Source organism: Sus scrofa, chromosome 17 (assembly GCF_000003025.6).
Source record: "Sus scrofa isolate TJ Tabasco breed Duroc chromosome 17, Sscrofa11.1, whole genome shotgun sequence".
NCBI classification, from domain to species: Eukaryota; Metazoa; Chordata; class Mammalia; order Artiodactyla; family Suidae; genus Sus; species Sus scrofa.
The window spans coordinates 5,438,496-5,459,314 of NC_010459.5; the positions used below are offsets into that span (position 1 = coordinate 5,438,496).

Consider the following 20,819-nt stretch of genomic DNA (forward strand, 5'->3'; position numbering starts at 1 on the left):
CCGATTCGACCCCTAGCCTGGGAACCTCCATATGCCGTGGGAGCGGCCCAAGAAATAGCAACAACAACAACAACAACAACAAAAAAGACAAAAAAAAAAAAAAAAAAAAAAAAAAACGAAAACAAAAACAAAAAAGGCCCAATCAATACAACACTAAATAAGCAAGTCCGTTTACAAAAACAACTGAGCAGGAAAAAAGAGAAACCTACCAGGATAGACAAGTCATTACAGATCTGGGATGTACTCCTGGTTTGAGAGGAATTTATTTTATTAACACACAATAAACAGAATTAAAACAAAGGTTTACCCTTTTGAAATGGTCTTTGTGTTTCCCTGTAGAGAAAGAGAAGCACAGCTCTTTCACGAGGCCTTTCTGCAGGCTCAGGTATGACCAAATGGGCCCCTGCATATTCTTTTCCTCCAAATCTTCAAGCAGTAAGGACCTTTGCCACACCCCTTACAGGTTGCTTTGTGCGGCTCTGTGGCTGCTGCAAGAACATGCATTTGCCCTCCCCGGGTGATTTCAAGGAGCCACGGGGCAGGGAGTGTATTCTGCTCTATTTCTGTAATTCTGTCTAGCTCAGGCTGGTCTCTGGCAGGGCAATTACACGTGTGTCTAAAGGAACACACACATTTATAATCTAAAACCTGGTAAGAACTGGAATTACCTCTGAAAGAGGGTAGGTAGGCGGTCTCTGAAGGTGCCTGTCTTGAAGTATTTCCTAAGCAGTTATTTATTCAGCAGTCCTCATCTGCAGTAACTACATAAAATCCTTTACATCGTGGTAAACTGTTAACCTGAGGACCCGGCAAGAGAAATGCTGCCATTTCTAAAGCATGCAGCTGAGCGTAAGCATTTTAATTTTTCAAAGCTCATGGTCAGACTAGTAGTGTTTCTTTAGACTAAGAATGTGAAAGTTCAGAGAGTGGACTCCAGAGCCCCCTCACCTGGTCTGAATCTATCTCTGCCACTTGCTAGCTGCATAACCTTGACACATTAATTTAACCTCACCGATACGGTTTCCTCATCTACGAAATGCAGACAAGCCTCAGAGAGCCAATGTGAGGACTAAATGAATTTATAGGGGAAGCAATAAAGACAGAGCCTGGAAATTGTAAGTATTTAATAAGTGTGAGCTGCTATTATTGGCATTATAACTATTATTAGAAAGAGTTTTCCTCCTTCTGTACAGCACAGGGAACTACATACCCAGTCACTTGTGATAGAACATGATGGAAGATAATATGAGGAAAAGAATGTAGGAGTTCCCCTTGTGGCTTAGCTGGTTAAGAACCCAACACAATGTCCATGAGGATGAGGACTGAAACCCTGGCCTTGCTCACCAGGTTAAGGATCCGGCATTGCCGCCAGCTGCAGCATAGGTTGAAGGCATGGCTCGGATCCCAAGTTGCTGTGGCTGTGGTGTAAGCCGGCAGCTACAGCTCCAATTCAGCCCCTGCCCTGGGAATTCCATGTGCTGCAGATGTGCTCCACCGCCCAAAAAAAGAATGTATATATTTATGTATGACTGGGTCACTTTGCTATACAAAAGAAATTGATAGAACACTGTAAATCAACTATACTTTAATTTTAAAAAGTTAAGTGTTCCTTGCTTATCTCAATCTGAGTGGTTCAAATACATACGTACTCCAAAAAAGCAAAGATACTTTGGATCTTGGGAGTTCCTGTCGTGGCACAGTGGTTAACGAATCCAACTAGGAACCATGAGGTTGCGGGTTTGATCCCTGGCCTCGCTCAGTGGGTTAAAGATCCAGCGTTGCTGTGAGCTGTGGTGTAGGTCGCAGACGCGGCTCAGATCTGGCGTTGCTGTGGCTCTGGTGTAGGCCTGTGGCTACAGCTCTGATTAGACCCCTAGCCTTGGAACCTCCACATGCCGGGGGAGCAGCCCTAGAAAAGACAAAAAAAAAAAAAAAAAAAAAAAAAGATACTTTGGATCTGCTTTGTTATCATTTATAATAATCTGCTTCATATAAATTTCTATTACTTTTCAAGTTACATTTTATGTCCAGTTTTAATGAGATATGATTGATACACATCACTGTGTAAGTTTAAGGTGACTTGCGTGCACTGTGATTAGTTAGCATCCATTCTCTCATATAGATACAATTAAAAAGTTCCCTTATTATGAGACTCACTCGTAGACTTTACTCTCTTAACTTCCCTATGCATCCCACAGCGGTGTTAATTTCCAGTCATCATGCTGGACAGTACAATCCCCAGATTTTGACAAGTGAAAGGGGAACGTTCCACTAGATTTAATTATAATCTTTTCTCATACTCATTTGAAAGCTTCAAGAAAATGGTTATTTCAACTCCAGGTCTGGTTTTCTACTTAGTTCTCTGAAAGGATTTATTGAAAACCCCAAGTGGGCTGGAACATTCCTGCTGGTTACCTTTCAGCAGAGAAACTTTGTATGAGTACAGAGGATATCCATTTGGTTTCAATTTTCTAAGACACAAACACTTCATTGTACAGTAAATGGCAACATACTCTCAGTGATCCAAAGGCACATTGTTTTTGCTTCTTGATTTTCTGTGCTACTTTTAATTCTGTGATGATTAAATTTCCTGTCCCCCAAGACAAACACCTCTCCATTTATTGTTAGCATCCAAACAAGGTAGTTGCTATTCATTTTTTAAAAATATAAACACAGCATAATCAAGTCAGTCTTACAACCACTAAAATTTTTAAAATCTCAAATGCAAATCTGTAAAAATTTCTAATTGCACTAATTTTTTTCCTATTTATATATAGAAAACCCACTAGGTAAAATATAATTTAGTTTTTAGCTCTATTGAAAGCTCTGAATGCATAACTCAATTATTCAGCATATTAAATCAAGTTAATAAAAGCTCAATAAATTTCCTGTCTTTTCACTAAAACTAAACAGATCTGCTTTTCTCTAAGACATGGCATTGTGTAGCCTACAGCCAAGGGAATTTAAAAATGTGTCACTCCTTAGTAGGATCACCTACATAAAAGAATCCCATCTTTTAAAATAAATCCTGGTTACTGGCCTAAATTCTTAAAAAATATGTGCACTTCAGGCTTTTGGGGATTCACACGCCACATGGTCCACAAATCACACTAGTAGCAGCCACTACTTAGAAAATGAGGTGGGCTCCAAACTGCCCCTAGAAAGACAAGGCCCTGGAAAGCTGAGAGCCTTACATTCTCAAACCTTCACATGTCACAGCAGCCCAGGGTGGGCAGATGACTCACTCAGGTAGTTCTCTGGGGTCACATAAGTACTAGAACACAGGGCTCCTCACAACAGGTCAGGCTGCCAGTGGCCACGGCATGCCGTCGAGCCACATGTGCCACTGACACCTGAGTAGTGAGGGGGGCTCAGCATCATCTGGAAAACCCACAAGCCTTGTGTGGCAGCAACAGTAAGAACCAAAGCTTTGACCTCACTTAGGCCATGACTCCTCCAACTATGGCAACATCCAAATAAGGACTGTTGCTTCTCCCAACGTCTTTAGCACCTCTTCTGTTTTTCTCCCCAAGGATGAACACTTCAAGCTGACAAATTCCTCTTTCCCCCTTGATCCTCTGGGGATAGAAACAGACAAATGTGCGAGATCCCCTCCTCCAGCACACCTCTTCCTAAGGACACTTCAGACCGAGGGGCACAAAACCTGAACCTCAATAAATCCTTTTTTTTTCTTTTTTTTTTTTTTTGTCTTTTGTCTTCTTAGGGTCACACCCGTGGCATATGGAGGTTCCCAGGCTAGGGGTTGAATCAGAGCTGTAGCTGCCAGCCTACACCACAGCCACAGCAACACCAGATCTGAGCTGCATCTGTGACTTACACCACAGCTCATGGCAACACCAAATCCTTAACCTGCTGAGCGAGGCCAGGGATCGAACCTGCTACTTCATGGTTCCTAGTCAGATTGTTTCTGCTGCCCCAGGATGGGAACTCCAAAAAATCACTCTTAAAGCCCATCTGCCTGCTAGAAGTTTCCCACACAAGTGCTTCATAATAGGATTGGAAAATAAAACCTGAAAATACTGAGGTGTAGACAGGTAGAGATTCCCTTGGGATTTAGTTGGTTTTGTTAGCTTCTGCAAAACGTTCTCACATGTACAGACACATAACTCTAAGGCACCTTTTTTTTTTTAGACCATTCAAGAGTAGTTGCTGTTTCTCTAAGTTAACTTCTAAATCTATCTGACATGCCTCTCCTTTGCTCAGTGTCGTATAGCAGGTGTTCCCTGCAGAGTGTTCTCAGTCAGGGGAGAGGGCTAGTAGGCTATTTGTCTTAGTCTCTGTGAAATGGGCTGACTTTTCCATTTCTGGTTGTGGTTTGTCACACAGTGAAATCTGAATTTCTGCCAAATTTAGGAAGACACTTAACAGCTACTCTGGAAGCTCTCAAATTTTATACGTCTGATACTGACTTTACTACTTCTAATATACAAGCCAAAATAAATAAAAGTTCTTTTTAGAAAAGTTTAACTTTTTTGTCACTCTTATATTCCTGAAAATTCATACATTTTCAGTCACATTCAAGAAAAAAACTAGTCTTGGGAGTTCCTATTGTGGCTCAGCAGTTAAGGAACCTGACTAGCAACCATGGGAACGCAGGTTTTCAATCTCTGGCCTTGCTACTAAGGATCCGGTGTTGCCCTGAGCTGTGGCATAGGCCAGTGGCTACAGCTCCGATTAGACCCCTAGCCTGGGAACCTCCATATACCACAGGTGCGGCCCTAAAAAGACCAAAATAACAACAACAACAACAACAAAACTAGTCTCTGGGAGTTTCCATTGTGGCTCAGTGATTTAACAAATCCAACTAGGAACCATGAGGTTGAGGGTTCAAACCCTGGCCTCGCTCAGTGGGTTAAGGATCCAGCGTTGCTGTGAGCTGTGGTGTAGGTAGCAGATGTGGCTCGGATCCCGAGTTGCTGTGGCTGTGGCGTAGTTCAGCAGTTACAGGTCCAATTAGACCCCTAGCCTGGGAACCTCCATATGCCCTGGGTGCGGCCCTAGAAAAAAAGACAAAAATAAACAAACAAAAAACTAGTCTCTTCATATGGGATGAGGGCACATTATGAAACTAGTATATCACATAAGGGTTTTTTTGTTTGTTTGGTTGGTTTTGGCCACGCCCACAGCACACATGTGGAAGTTCCCAGGCCAGAGATCGAACTCGCACCTCAGCATCAACAATGCCAGATCCTTAACCGGCTGGGCCACCAATGAACTCCACACAAGGATTATTAAGCACTTAAACATTTGGAAACATTTAAAGTGAAATGATACATACATAACCAGTGCCCAGTCGTATACTGTATATATCCATGCTTCCGAGAAGCTTTTCAGTTGGCTTTATCTCCCCTCAACTAGCCTTTATGTTGCTCAAGGATAAGGGCTAAGTTCTTGACTTCTTTTTTGATTTTTCCCTGTGCAAGACACTGGTCCACACAAGGCTAAACGCTTTAGTGACACAATGTGTTCAAGTTCTATAGCCAAAGCCTGTCTCTCCCCTTCCTGATATGACCCATTTTTACATTCGAATATTTCATAAGCTGCTATAAGGCACAACTGAATAGTCTGATTCTTACCAGAACTGGGCACAAGCCTGATCCTCTGGGGAGATAGGGTGCGATCAGAGTTGAGATTTCTGCTGTCACTGTTCCGCCTCCAACAGGAAATAGAAGGCCCCACTTTTGCTTTCGGAACAGGTATTTTCCTCAAGATGGAGGAGTTGGGCTTGGTTATATTCCTACCTGAGATGGTTGCCCTTTTGGGAGCAGAACCCTGTGGAAAAAATAGTTAAGATTTCAGTCCAGATCATCCCTTCCCCATACCATCTCCTGGTGGTGTTAGGTGGGTGAAAGAAATAATTTCTGTGTAAGCAGAGATGCCAGGTGGAGATTTAAGTTTCGTTTTCATGATGAGGAAATTTAAACTCTTCATAGTTTACTCCTTGATTCATCACGTTCTGCCTTTTGTCCCCATCTGGGAAACTGTTCCCAAAGTGACTGGTGCCGCAAGTTAAATTCAAGCTACAGCTTTCAGTCCTTTTCCTGGAGGCCTTCTCTACAGCCTCCAATGCCACTGACCCATCTTTCTTTGGTTTCTCCAAAAGACCTCTTCCTTGGTTTGCCTTCTATCTGGTTATTCCTTCTCTGGACCCCATTCTTCTATATCTCTGAATGCTGGTCATTACAAGGGTCCTTAACTGGGACTCTCCACAGTTCAGAAGAGTTCCAGATGACCCTGCCCCCTGTTGTAGCCAATGTTCTCATGTCCAAGCCCACACTCTCTCCCGAGTTCCCACAGATTTATCTTTTCTTCATCTATCCACTTAGCATCCTTCAGGTGCTTTCGCCTAACAATGTTGATAATAGTCATATTATTGGTGTTTTTACTGACCAACATATAGCCCTTACAGAATGAAAAACACCAGGAGTTCCCATTGTGGCTCAGCAGGTTGCAAACTTGACTAGTATCCATGAGGATGTGGGTTCAATCCCTGGCCTCCCTCAGTGGGTTAAGGAGCTGGTATTGCCATGAGCTATGGTGTAGGTCACAGGCTTGGCTTGGATCTGGCATTGCCAAGGGAAGAGGAGGGGAGGGGAGGGAAGGGAAGGGGAGGGGAGGGGAGGGAAGGGGAGGGGAGGGGAGGGAAGGGAAGGGAAGGGAAGGGAAACATGATTCTGAGCTGGAAATGCACTCATCAACTCACTTAATCCTAATAACCCAGGCTAGGGGTTGAATCGGAGCTGAAGCTGCTGGTCTACACCATAGCAAAGCAGGATCTCAGCAGCATCTGTGACCCACACCACAACTTCAGCAATGTCGGATCCCTAACGCATTTGAGTGAGGCCAGGGATCGAACTTGAGCACTCATGGATACTAGTCAGGTTCCTTACCACTGAGCTGCGACAGGAACTCCAGCATTGATATTTTTATCATAGTCCATTTTACAGCAGAAGAACATGAAGCAATTTCTAAAATTAAACTAATGTTACCCATCCATCTCAAAACTTACCTCTGCTCATGGTCACCACCACCTGCCCTCACACCCAGCTTACACAATGAAAGCTCTTTCTAGGAGCTCCCTCTCTTACCTCCTAATCCCCTCTTGACAGCACTCCCCCCTTCTCCATCTGCCCCTAGTACAGCTGCATCATTTCCAGGATGCCTGGAACCACGTCCTAGTGTCACCAGCCTCCACCTCATCTTCCACTCTGCTGCTAAGGCCATCTCTCTAACTGGACTGGGGGTCTCCCTCTGCCTCCCAGATGAAGTGAACTCTTCTGGACAGGGCACATCAAGCCCTTTTGGATGTGTCTGCCCTGGTCGTCCTCTTCAGGTTGTTCCTTACTGTTCATGGTTCTGCACACCCAGCCTCCATCATACCCACTACTCAGAATTTCCTGAATGAGGATATCTTCTCATGTGTCTTCATCTTTGCATGTACTGTTCCTTCCACCCAGAAAACCCATCCAATTCATACTTGATCTTTAGCCTTCAGCCACTGGTTCACATGGCATCCCCCCTAGAAGCATTCCGTGATGACTCCCCTGCTAGACAACCCCCTATTCTGCTGCCAGCAGCACAGCAGCCTATATACACACCCAGCTTGGGACTTAACATTCCCTTGTCGTTTATCTTCTAACAAAACCCATTACACTAGGCACAAAGTCTGGTGAGGGGCCGTGTCTTTCTATATTCCAACAATCACCAACATACAGAGCACACAGGAGGCACCCAATAAATGCTCCATCCTACAGGAAGGAAATGGGAGCCAGAGCCTTACTCAAAGAACAATTTCAACATCTTAAGCTACAATTTGTATTCTCTCATTTCATAAAGAAAAATTGAACCTCACAGAGACTAAATAACTTGCCTGAGGTCACTCTGCCAGTAAATGATAGAACTACAATGTGAAACCATGTCAAACTCCAAAATCCATAGAGTTGTTAACCTCCACACTGCATATTCTCCACTAGGACCCTTCTTTCTTTGTTTAATAAGTCATCAGTGGGCAATTCCCAATGGACATATGTAAAGCCTTATGCTGATGACAGTTGAATTCATACACTAGGTGAATTAAAAACTTAAATAGGGCAATACTCTAAAAGAACACTGGAAAACATAAAATTGGGCAAGAAAAACAGGCAATTGTACACAAAGATCTTCTCCCTCTACAGTAGAGCTGGCTAAGGTGATGCCCCAGAGGAAAACTTTTAGCCAACTTACAAAGTGAATCTTTACCAAATCAGATTTGCTCTGCCTTTCAGAGCCCCCATTCCACACAATTTTGAAACCCTGCAGTGTACAGGGCAGAAAGGGCCAGGATTCAAGTCAGGGCACCCACGTTTGAGTCTCCATTGTACAGCTTACCAGCTGTGTTTCAAGCAACTTCTATGAAGCTTTAAAATATAGCTAACAACTTCCCCGTTGTTACTGTAAAGAATCAATGACAATGTACAAAGCATCTGAACATTTCTGGGAAAATTAAATGACATCTTACGTGTAAGAGCCCTGAGTAAAGTGGTTCAGAGCAGGCATCAAAAAAAATATCCATTTCTTTCTGTTTAGATCATTCACCATTCCCTTTACCTAACATACCATCAATGATACATAACCTCTGTCCTAGGAAGCTACACTCAACCTGCACCAAAAAAAAATTTGGGGGGGAGTGCTTTTTAGGGCTATACCCTCGGCATATGGAAGTTCAATGGCTAGGGGTTGAATCAGAGCTGCAGTTGCTGGCCTACGCCACAGCCAGAGCAATGCAGGATCCTAGCTGCATTGGCAACCTACACCACAGCTCACAGCAACGCTGGAACCTTAACCTACGGAGCGAGGCCAGGGATTGAACCTGCTTCCTCATGGATACTAGTCAGGTTCATATCCCACTGAGCCACAAACACCTCAACCTGTACCAAATTAAAATCAAATTCCTTCTTCCAGAGGAGGTCCTTTCTGAAGCTGCAGATAAACCCTGCTTCAACAGCTGCGAGGTTGTAGGCAACCCAGGGATTCAGTAGACTCAAGGCCTAATCAAGTTCAAGACCAGCAGAGCACAATGAAAAGGCACATCCCTCAGCACAGATCCAGGGCAGATTCAGAACCTTTGGGTACCGAAGTGACCGAGAAACATGGGGGTTGCATCACACACAAGGCCAACACTCCCTATTCCCTAATTCAATAGTAAGCACAGAACCTGTGGCCAGGGATGGCTTCTCCCAGCCCCTTCCCCATGATACATGGAAATGTGTTAAGAAGTGAAGAGCAACGTTAGAGGGAATTGCACCTAAAACAGTATCATGGGGGGAAATGAGTTTTTTATACCAGTCAAAAAGTAAAAGTGTCAGTGCTGAAAATACAGAAATCCTGACTGCAAGATTCCCAAGATGAAAAGATGTACTGAGATCCATTTCAACCTGATAATTCTATCACTTTACTTGAGTATCACATCACAAGCCTGAAAAACAGGCTTTCATTCTGTACATGGGAAAGAGAAAGTTCAGACTTACTAAATGCACATATCAGAAAAGCTTTTTATTTCAAAATTACACAACCAACTTATCTTCAAGGCAACTGTTATTCAAAACTTTTTGCTATATTTGCTGCCAGTTGGAGATCAATACACAAAACACAGCCACAAGTGCTGTGGCTGTGGTGTAGGCTGGCACCTGCAGCTCTAATTAGACCCCTAGCCTGGGAACTTCCATATGCTGCAAGTATGGCCCTAAAAACCAAAAAAAAAAAAAAAAAAAAAAAAAAGAGAATAGCACCTAGAAGGATCTCACAATTCCCTATACACCCTGAAAACACTTAAGACAGCCCTTTAACACTTCACCAATTTTTACATGTATCATTCTCCTCAGACATGAGCCCTTTGCAAAGATGGCTCCCATCTTCCTTCCCACCTACCCCAGCACCAAACTCCACTCCTGGCCCTGAGGACAGAGGCCCAAGGAAAGCCTATGTGTGGCTGAAAATGCAAGTAAGTCCCACTGCCATAAACCGGATGGAGGACAAACAGACGAAGCTAAGTAGCAGCCTCCCAAATGTTCTAAAACTCAGAAAACTGTTTCTTCATGCTCGTGCCAAAAACATATGCAAGAGTAAAGAAAAATAACCTTTGAACCACACATGAATTTTAGCTTCAATGGACTGTCCAAATATCTGCCAGCTACTGTAGAAAACATTCTGCTTTTTCACTATTCACGAATAAAACAGGTTGGATTTATGAAGTACCAGGAATCAATACGTTAGGGCTGCAGGAGCCTTGAGGCATCCGCTAGCCCAGTCCTTTCACATTTGGATCTCACAAGACTACTTGCCCGAAGTCACACTAGCTGATCAGAGGCAGAATCCAGGATCCTCCTGTTCACAGGAGAGGGTTCAACTTGCCGGAGAAGCCTCTTCAACAGAAGACCAGGGGTTATTTTTCTGTTGATACTGTATACCGCGACTCTCCAGCCATTTCTCAAACAAGTGTGGTCCAATACACTTGAAAGTTTACCAACAAGATGAAAGATAATGTGAGAAAAAGAATATGTGTCTATGTGTGTGTGTGTGTGCGCGCGCGCGTGTGTGACTGAGTCACTTTGCTGTATAGCAGAAATTGATATATCACTGTAAATCAACTATATTTTAAAAAATTAAAGTTCATAAAGAAAAAGGTTTTTCTTCATAAATATAAAACAGAATATTTAACTTCAAATAATAAATGACACAAAAAATACTAAAGTAACCTGTTCTTGCAGCTTACTATTAAAAAGAATGTTGATACTCAATACAAACTACTGAACTTAAGGTTGTTTTTTTTTTTTTTTTCCAATATGCAGGTTTCCTAGATTGTAACCAGTTAACATTCTAAAATGTACAGACTGACAAGACAAAGAACTACGGAATAATATAGCAATAACTGAAAGCCCACCAAGTTCAGCAGTATTACTGACTAGTAGTGGGTAACCAATTGCTAATACCTCTCTCTGTTTCTGCCTTTACTCCCTGAAGCAGGCAAAAATTTCACTTACCAAAAACAGAGAACCGCAGTCAAAGGTCTCATTCATAATCTCCTTTTTCAGCTGTTGTTTTGCCATCAGTGTCCCATTTTCTTTTTCACCCTTCTTTTCAGGGCTAATCCCATCGATGTTGGAAGTATAGGTCATTTCCACACATTCTGTACTTTCCATTTTAACAGGGAGTTCACCTTTGATCTTCTGAAAAAAGGCAGCCACGGGCCCACTTTCACATGCTGAGTTAGAAGAACTTGCTTTGTCAACATCTTCTTGATTTGATTTCATGGCAGATGTTGCTCTTGGAAGCTTGTGTGAAGCATTTTTAGAATGAGTTGTAACATGCACAGCCTGGCTCGTGATGAGTTTATTAAATTGCTGCTTGTGTGTCTTATTAATTAGGATCTCTGCTTTTGGCTCTGCATTCAAGTCAGATGTTGGTGTTTTGTTCAAAACCGTCACCTGTCTTGAGGAAGACACTGATGAGGGCAATGAGGTACCGGTCAACTGAGATGTGGGGATGGCCTCTGACAGAGCAGGGTCCTTGGGCTGTAACACTCGTCTGGATATAACTTTCGCTTTAACATTCTTGAAGTTTGGTCTTGGGTAACTTATAATTTCAGTGCTTCTAACTTTGCTGCCTACAGGGGTATTTGTTTTGGTTGTTGATTTTCCTAGAGTAGGTTTAGACATGTTCATCTGTGCCCCCTTCAAGTTTGGTAAATTTCTAAGCTCTCGATTACTCTTCGGAATTTTACTACATTTATCCGTCAGGTCAATGGGTGAAATAGAAAAGCTTGCCTTTGTGGGTTCGAGGATTGGTGTGGACATTCCAATTAGGTTATTTGTACCAATGGCCATATTATCTGTATCCCAACTCAGTTCAAATGATGAAGCCACCTTTTGCCCTGCCATGCTTCCATTTAGTACCCATTCTATGGTATGATTTTGGGTTCCCGAATCCTTTCCATTGGAGGCAACTGGTGTGTCTTTAGCCACAGTGACTTGATGTTCTGGGTCTAGCACTTGGGTTGTGCTATTGTCAAAAGTTGGCACCAGTAAAGAGCATTCATCATCTATAAGACAATTAGACACTGTTTCTCTTAGATTTTGGCCCATTTCCTTTTGCCCGTATGAGCTCCATGAATGCATCTCACTCTTTGGTTCATCTTTAGATGAACAAAAGAACTCTTGTAATACAGACCCACTGGAGACATCCATGCCATCAGAAACTGGTGTTAGAGCTTGTATCTCTTTTTCTCTGCCTAGTCTTTGCTGTGCCCCATCTGGGTATTCACTGGTGACCTTTTCTGAAGAACAGTGACACTCACTTCCAATATCTGGAACAACAACATCAGTTTGCATCACCACCTCAGAAAATGCTGTGTAACTTGTGTCTTGGGACTCTGAGGCTCTGGCTTGAGGGTTTTCAAAGCAGTCTTTATCACAATGTGTTTCTCTCACATGTATCTCATCAGCATGGGAGAATGTAGGAAGGGAACAGGATAGAGATGTATTTCCATTTCTCGTGCCGGTTGGCAAAGCCTGACTCTTTTCGATGTTGGGATGTACTACAAAGGTATCATGAATGTTATCCATTTTCATGTCAAAGGTCTGATTTAGCGCCAAGGCGCTAGAGTCATCTGCAGTGACTCTACACAAGGTCAAATCATCCTTGTTACGTTTCCACGCAAAAGGCAGAGATGTCTCAACACTCTGGTCCTGAAATGATTCTAGGGAATGACAACTGTTATGCAAATATTTGGGTTCCTCAGAATTTCTAACACATGCAAAAGACTGACATGCAGAACCCTTATATATGTCTAATGTCTCCTTACTGAGGAAATCATTTGAAGACTTTTGGTGATCAAGTACGTCAACACTCTGAGGGTTTAAAGAAATCGTTTCACCAATGTCCACAGCAGAGCTGGTTTCATAATCAACCACCATATCATCTGGGTTGGCAGAATTCCAGCTCACATTATTGGTTGAAGAGTTTTGGGTAGGTGGTGATTTTTGGTTGTATGCGTATGTGTTGCCATTTCCATCACCAATATATAAGGACTGCAGTTTGTCTTCGGTCTTGTCATCTGAATTATCATCATTCATCCTGGATATTAACTTTAAACCTCTGCCACTTTGTTTCTTCTTTAATTCCTTTCAAGTAAGAAGGAAGGAAAATCTGTCCATCTCCTAAGTTTTTCAGCACAGTTGGAAGTGTCTTAGTCCAAGATGCTTTGACATTAAAATTGTTTGTTGTTGCCTGGAAGAAATAAAATATTTCTAATTAATATCTAATAAGTGAAAAATTAACAAGTCATCACTTCATTGATTTCAGTTGATTTTTACACTTAGAACCTTTGACTATGGACATGGGTAATTAATATATTAGCTAAAGAATCACCCTCTTTTTCAACCATACTTTTTCACTTGAGGGAATGGACAGAATAGAAGACGGAGGGCTGCTAAAACTGCCCCCTCACATTTGAGATGCCCCCCCTCTTACCCGCCATGGGAAAGGAAGCTAAATCTGACAATAGCTTTTCTTTCTGTTTGGTTGAAAGAGGGACCATTGGTCCTAATTTGCCTAGGAAAGTTCCAATTTGCCTAGGACAGACCCAATTTATGCCTATTGTTCCAACACAATTGAAAATAATGCCCCTTTCATTTTCAGAAAGGTCCCCTATTGTTTCCATAGAGAGTGATTACCAGATAGACTAGGCAGGCCCAGCAAATGAGCTAAAGAATGAATGAAGATTTAGGGCACTAGCATTTCTCTTTCCCCTCCTTTCACTGCCTATCTCAAACATACTCCACTTTTAAGCTGAAAAAAAGAAAAAAGTTGTTGCTTCTTAATAGTTAAGGTGGTATTCTACAGGAAGTTCCTAAAAATGTTAAACAGAGTCACCCTCCAACAGAGCTACCCTCCAACAGAGCTATTCTACTTTTAGGTGTCTACTAAAGAGAAGTGAAAACATATCTCCACACAAAAACTTATATACCAATATACACGATTCTTAATAGAAGCATTATTCATAAGAGCCCCAAACTGAAAGGAACCCGAATGCCCATTAACTGGTAAGCAGATAACAAAAACGTATACCCATACAACAGGATAGATTTTTTCATTGAGAAAGGAATGGAGGATTGACTCATGCTACAACATGGATACAAGGTTACAACTTAAAATAAGTAAAAGAGTATTTGAAGCCAAAGTAAAAATACTAGTAAAAGAAGCCAGTCACAAAGGACTACATATTATGTGATACTACGTACACGAATGTCTGGATTAGGCAAATCTAGAGATAGAAAGTAGATGGTTGGTTCTGTAGAGCTGAGAAGAAATAGGAAGGAGGGAATGAAGAGTGACTACTACTGAGAATGTGTTTCTTTCTCTTGTTCTTTCTTTTTTTGTCTTCTTAGGGACACACCTGCAGCATATGGAAGTTCCCAGCCTAGGGCTTGAACCTAGCTGCAGCTGCCAGCCTACACCACAGCAATACCAGATCCAAGCCGTGTCTGCAACCTACACCACAGCTCACAGCAATGCTGGATCCTTAACCCACTGAGCAAGGGCAGGGATTGAACCCCAGTCCTCATGGATATTAGTCAGAGTCATAACCACTGAGCCACCAGGGGAACTCCAGGAATATGTTTCTTTTGAGGGCAATGAAAATGCTCTAAAGATTATGGTGATGGTTGCACAATGCTATAAATATACTATTGCACACTTTCTAAAAAAATCATTAAAGACAATCCATGAAAGCTTTCAAATCCAAGGATTTTTGCAAATCATTTAAAATACTAGGCTTTGGGGAGTTCCTGTCATGGCTCAGTGGTTAATGAATCTGACTAGGAACCATGAGGTTGTGGGTTCAATCCCTGGCGTTGCTCAGTGGGTTAAGGATCTGGCATTGGCGGGAGCTGTGGTGTAGGTCGCAGACGAGGCTCAGATCCTGCATTGCTGTGGCTCTGGCGTAGGCCAGCGGTTACAGCTCCGATTGGGCCCCTAGCCTGGGAACCTCCATATGCCCCGGGAGTGGCCCTAGAAAAGGCAAAAAGATGAAAAAATAAAAAATTAAAAAAAAATATATCAGGCTTTGGTTAAACTGAAGTGCTTAAGAAAGTCCCAAATATTCAAGCTAGGACTGTAAATAAGTCACACAGATACTCATTTGGATTTACTTTCTAATTTTGGTATTTAATGTCAATAAGGTATCATGGTTCTGAAGAAATAAAATATCCATAAGGAAAAAAAATGACATTCTGTAACCTATAAATTTGTGACTTAAGAGTAGATCTCATTTTTTTTTTTTTTTATTTTGCAGTCTTTTCTCTGTTTTCAAACTTACTTTGGTGACCTAAATACAACCAGGAGAAAAGAAACGATGGAAGAACTGAAAGGATCAGTATCTTCCCTAACAGCACTCTGTGTTACCAGCTATGCATTCTGAAACCAGTCTTTACTAGGGCCAGGAAGAAAGGCCTCAATGTTTATCTCAACCGCATCACATATATGTGTATATACAAGTTAGTGCACACACACAAAAGAGGTTCTGATCTCAAAATTGTTGCTATATGATTTGTACATACTGATTGAAAATATAAATTGGTCTTTTCCCACTATAGCTCTTTAGTTAATAAAGAAATCACTGACATAATAGATTTTGACTAGTGCCTTATAAAAGTGTTTATGAAACAATATTTTTAATCCTTTGGTATGAAATCAGTTTGAACTAAATGTTTAAATCAAGAAGCCCATTTATTTTTTAGACTTATATGTGTGGGGTATAATTTCATAAAGCACTAAATATACTACCCCTTTCTGTTTCCATGAAGGCTGGCATAAGTAGATAGGAGCACTGAAACAGAAGCATTTAACATAAATCACAGAAGTTATTTGTCTGTATAAACAGCCATTAAATTCAACTGATGGAGCTTTTACTAAGATCCTTCTTCCAAAGTACATAAAATATGATTTAAAAAAAAAAACTGGAAAAAAAAGAAAATGGATCATATCATACGTCAAAGCATTTCAAGTTATTTTTTAAATAAATGTACAACAGGATAATTTACATCACCAATTCCATGTCATTCTATGTTTAGCTTGTTTCTAACTTACTACTATTATTTATTTATAAATAGCATTTACTATCGTTGCAATCTTTTTCTTTTTTTTTTTTTGGGTCTTTTTGCCTTTTGTAGGGCCGCACCTGAGGCATATGGAGGTTCTTAGGCTGGGGCCTACACCAGAGCCACAGCAACGCCAGATCCGAGCCGCATCTGCAACCTACACCACCGCTCACGGCAACAGCGGATCCTTAATCCACTGAGCAAGGCCAGAGATTGAACCTGCAACATCATGGTTCCTAGTCGGAGTCGTTAACCACTGAGCCATGAAGGGAACTCCAATCTTCGCAATCTTTAACTACTGGTTTCCTTTGGAAAAACTTCCTGGAATAAATGCATCACTGAGCCAAAGGGTATCATTTTAAGATTCTTGATATAGTTTACTAAACTTTTATTTATTTATTTATTTATTTATTTTTAGGGCCACACCTGCGGCACATGGAAGTTCCCAGGCTAGGGGTCAAATCAGACCTACAGCTGCCGGCCTACACCACAGCCACAGCAATGCCAAATCCTTAACATGCTGAGTGAGGCCAGGAATCAAACCCACACCCTCATGGATCCTAGTCGGGTTTGTTAACCACTGAGCCATGAAGGGAGCTCTATTATAGTTTGTCAAATTTTTAAATGAAAAAGTTCACATCCAACTTTATAATTTGTTACTCTGAGAACAGATTGTTCTCACTTTTGAGCTTTTAATTTATGCTTTTGAACTTCCTTCTCAGATAGCTAACACTCCTTCCATGGAAAATAACTGGAGATTTTTTTTTTTTATAGTCATGGAGAATGTTGCTTCTAAATCCTATCTGAGTTTATGCCTTCTATGTTGAGAGAGTTCAGTTAGTGTAACATCCCTGCCCTTCTGCTGTCCTTTTACTCACTCCAGAACAAGAATGGATTCTGTAAATTCAGGAAGAACTAGCTGGGCAAGGAGGGTGAGGTGAGAGTGCTACTGGCCTCAGGCACTGAACTTAAGACAGGTGCAGAGACAGTGCCCCGAGGAGTCCCCTGGAGCCTGAGCAAGGGAAAAGTCAGCAATACTGACCCTGTCTTTAAGTTTTTCATATTTTATTCATCATGGATTTTTTTCCATTTAATTCTGATTCTTAAAAAAAATGCATTAAGTATGATTTACCTTAATCACTGCAGATTTTTGGTTTCATTCACTCCATCCTAGTCCTAGCCCAGATGCCCAGAGAACACAAGCATCTGTGCCTACCTCCCCCCGTGACCCAGAATAGGCTTTGTCCCTATAGTGGGAAGGGGTGAGGGGAGAGTGGAAGGCACTAGGGTGGCACGGGTGAGGTCTGCCCTGTTTCTGCCCTATAGTGACCAGTGGGTGTCTCAAAGGCAGTTCTGTCCCTCAGACTTGCTTTCATCTCTAATTATAAGTGGATTCTACCATTAGAGTCTACTTACAACTCATCTCTAATAATCTATCTGCCTTACTCTGTTTCTTATTTCTCAAATGGTTCGTAACCAGAGAGAAGGAGGAGTCAAGAATCATGCCCAAGTGTCAACAGCCAAACCTGACCATGTGTTGGCCACACTCGAGCAGAGTCCCAGAGACCAGGCCCCAGAGTCAGGGAGGAGGGGGAACAGGATCTCCCAGGAAAGCTGCAGTGGCTGTGGCAGCCCAAAGAAGGTTGTGGGGCTTTGGGCTGTGGCTTTCCACAAATCACTGTGAGAGGACTTCTGTATTTTAACCGCCAGCTCAGCCACTCTGAATAGCAATCTTGCAAAGGAGGTATTATTTATGGCGTCCTCTCAAAGCTGTAAATATGTTACACGAGGCAAGCAACCATGAGAAATTAACAAGGAGTAAGTGTGCAGAAGCAACACAGGTTGACTCACTAGGCTTCTGCAAAGGCCAAGGCAGTCAACACCCCGGTTCAAGGCAGCAGCCAGAGCTTCTATCACACTGGTGGTTTGCAGCCTGTATCCTAGAATCCAGCTCACTTTTTCAGTTGGGATGCTGGTTTTAATAACACAGACCGGGAATGGGACTTTTAGCCAAAGACCATACATTCTTTTGACCTGAGTGAGAAACTCCAGCTCCCGCCAGGTTTGTCCTGGGGTGAGCAGCTGTTTCCATGGGAGGGTGCACAAGTCTGCAACCCAAAGAAAACAAGGCGTGGGATGCACATTGGAAACAAAGCCATATAGGCCCTGGCACAAGGGCAGGCTGTTAGCAGGCTGCCTCCCTGTGCATGGCACCCAGCTGGACTTTGAACCACCCCTGGCAGGCGTGCCCAGAAAGCAGAGGCTTCATCAGACCCCAGCAAGATAGAAGCATGGGTGAGGCTCAACCACAACTGCAGGGAAGAGTCATTACAGACCCTCTCAGACACTGGCAGTCTACAGAATACACTCATTGCTTTAACATGGAAAATCAGAAGATTCCCATGCACTCTACAGAAAACAAGAATATTCCCAGCTTTAATTTTTTAATTTTATTATTATTATTTTGCTTTTTAGGTCCATACCTATGGCATATGGAAGTTTCAGGCTAGGGGTCAAATCAGAGTTGCAGATGCCAGCCTATACCACAGCCACAGCAACACAGGATCTGAATCACATATGCAAACTACACTATAGCTCACAGCAACGCTGGATCCTTAACCCACCGAGCGAGGACAGGGATCAAACCCACATCCTCAAGAATACTAGTCGGATTCATTTCTGCTGAACCACAGTGAGAGCTCCTAGCTTTAAATTGTGGACAATAGATCTGGTAGATAATGCTAGACAGGTTACCCCAAATTCCACTCTGTATTCAAAGACGGGAGGGAACGTGGACGGGGGAACCTGGAACCTGGCTTTTGGCACCTGGCTTTTCCAAAGTCTCAAGAGTCATAACACCCCCCAACCCACACACCAACACAACAAAATGCTTCCAACTAGCACTCAAATAAATATTAGAGGTGACTCTTCCCCAGGAGTCAGGTTTCTTAGACTTAAGTAAATCCAGAGAGAGAGGCAAGAGAAAGCAGCTCGTGACACAAACCTGAAAATGCTTGCTCCTAAGAGAGTCAAAGAAAGTGTCATTCGGCAGAGCCTTGCCTGGTGCAGCAGGATGGTCTTCAGAAACACTAAACTGTTCTAGAAACTATTGCTCAGATGTAATTTTCCCTGCATTACTATTTCAGGCTTAGGGAACTGGGTTGTTTTCCAAATGTGGTGGTTTGGGAAGAGGGGTGAAAGGGAACAGTGATCGCCTGTGTGCTCCTCACACACAGGCTGCTGAACTAACACAATTTTGCGATGATGATACCCTTTCCTGTGGAGCAGCCCCAACCGTGGCTGCTGAGAAATTTTCACTCCACCTAGGTTTCAAAAACATTTTAGCCTGACGGAACCCGAGTAGACTGGTTAGGATGCTTACTGGAATTCTGGTCTTTTAACTTGAAGACCTCCAGAAAGTCAGCTTGGTGGCGGGGGGGGGGGCAGTGGCTGGTTTATTCACCAAAATACCCTTGACACTTCCGAGAGTATACAGAATGGGTTTTCAATAAACAATTGTTGAATTAATGAATATATGAAGGGGCCAAGAGAATTTGATTTTGAACTTTTTGACTCCTGTGGATTTTTTTTTTCTGTCTTTTTAGGGCTGCACCCACAGCATATGGAGGTTCCCAGGCTAAGGGTCGAATGGGAGCTGCAGCTGCTGGCCTAGGCCACAGCCATACAGATAGCCACGCCAGATCCAAGCTGAGTCTGTGACCTACACCATCGCTCACAGCAATGTCGGATCCTTAACCCACTGAGCAAGGCCAGGGATGGACCCTTCGTCCTTATGGATGCTAGTCAGATTTATTTGCACTGAGCCATGAAGGGAGTGCCTCCTTTAGATTTTTAACACTTTTGGGCTGTAACTTGCAAGGTTAGGTAATCCTAAAATTAATTTTCCTCAGGGAACATGACAGTGATAGAAGTTTATATTCAAATTTAGGCTTCCCTATGTTATTGGCAACTTCACTTGGCCCTTGGTTCTCACTGTATACTATGTGGGACAACAGGGCAGTGCATTACCTGAGATTAGCAAGAGGAAAGTAATATTAAGCCCCAACCGTCTGTTCGTGGTTTAACACAAATGTCCACGGGTGTTGGAAGGGAGCTGACTTCCTACCGACTACTTGGGACCCAGGCTGACTAAGGCTTCACCTCAGCAAAAACTTCCACAATCACCAACATGGGGAAAGGACCACAGAAAACATCCACTCACCTTTTTTTTTAAATTTAATTATTATCTTATATCTTTTTAAATGGCAGTAACCATAGCTGTGGAAGTTCCCAGGTGAGAGACTGAGTCCATGCTGCAGCTGTGGCAACATCGGATCCTTTAACCCACTGCAATGGGCTTGGGATTGAACTCGTGCCTCCAGAGTGACCCAAGCAGCTGCAGTCAGATTCTTAACCTGTGGTGCCACAGTAGGAACTCCATCCACTCACTCGTAAAGCTCCTGCCTGGAGATGACACTTCACTTTCACTCACATCTCAAAGCAGACCATGGGATAACCCTACACCTCAGAAAAACTGGTAAGTACAACCTAGCCGTTTTCCCAGGAGTGAGAGAACTGGAAATATCTGTGCCAAGTGTGAAGGTAGGACCTTCACTAAGATCTGCCCTGAGGGTCACTATAGCTCCTCTACTGGTATTATACCAT

At 42.6% G+C, this 20,819-nt stretch overlaps 1 protein-coding gene across 1 annotated transcript in view; it reads right to left on the reverse strand.

Moving 5' to 3' along the window:
* MTUS1 (microtubule associated scaffold protein 1) overlaps positions 1-20,819 on the reverse strand; it is a 175,545-nt gene that overhangs the window by 106,828 nt on the left and 47,898 nt on the right. Inside the window, 2 exon segments of the mRNA XM_021077995.1 lie at positions 5,598-5,793; positions 11,040-13,284. Coding sequence (XP_020933654.1) covers positions 5,598-5,793; positions 11,040-13,130 — 2,287 coding nt within the window. The 5' untranslated portion in view covers positions 13,131-13,284.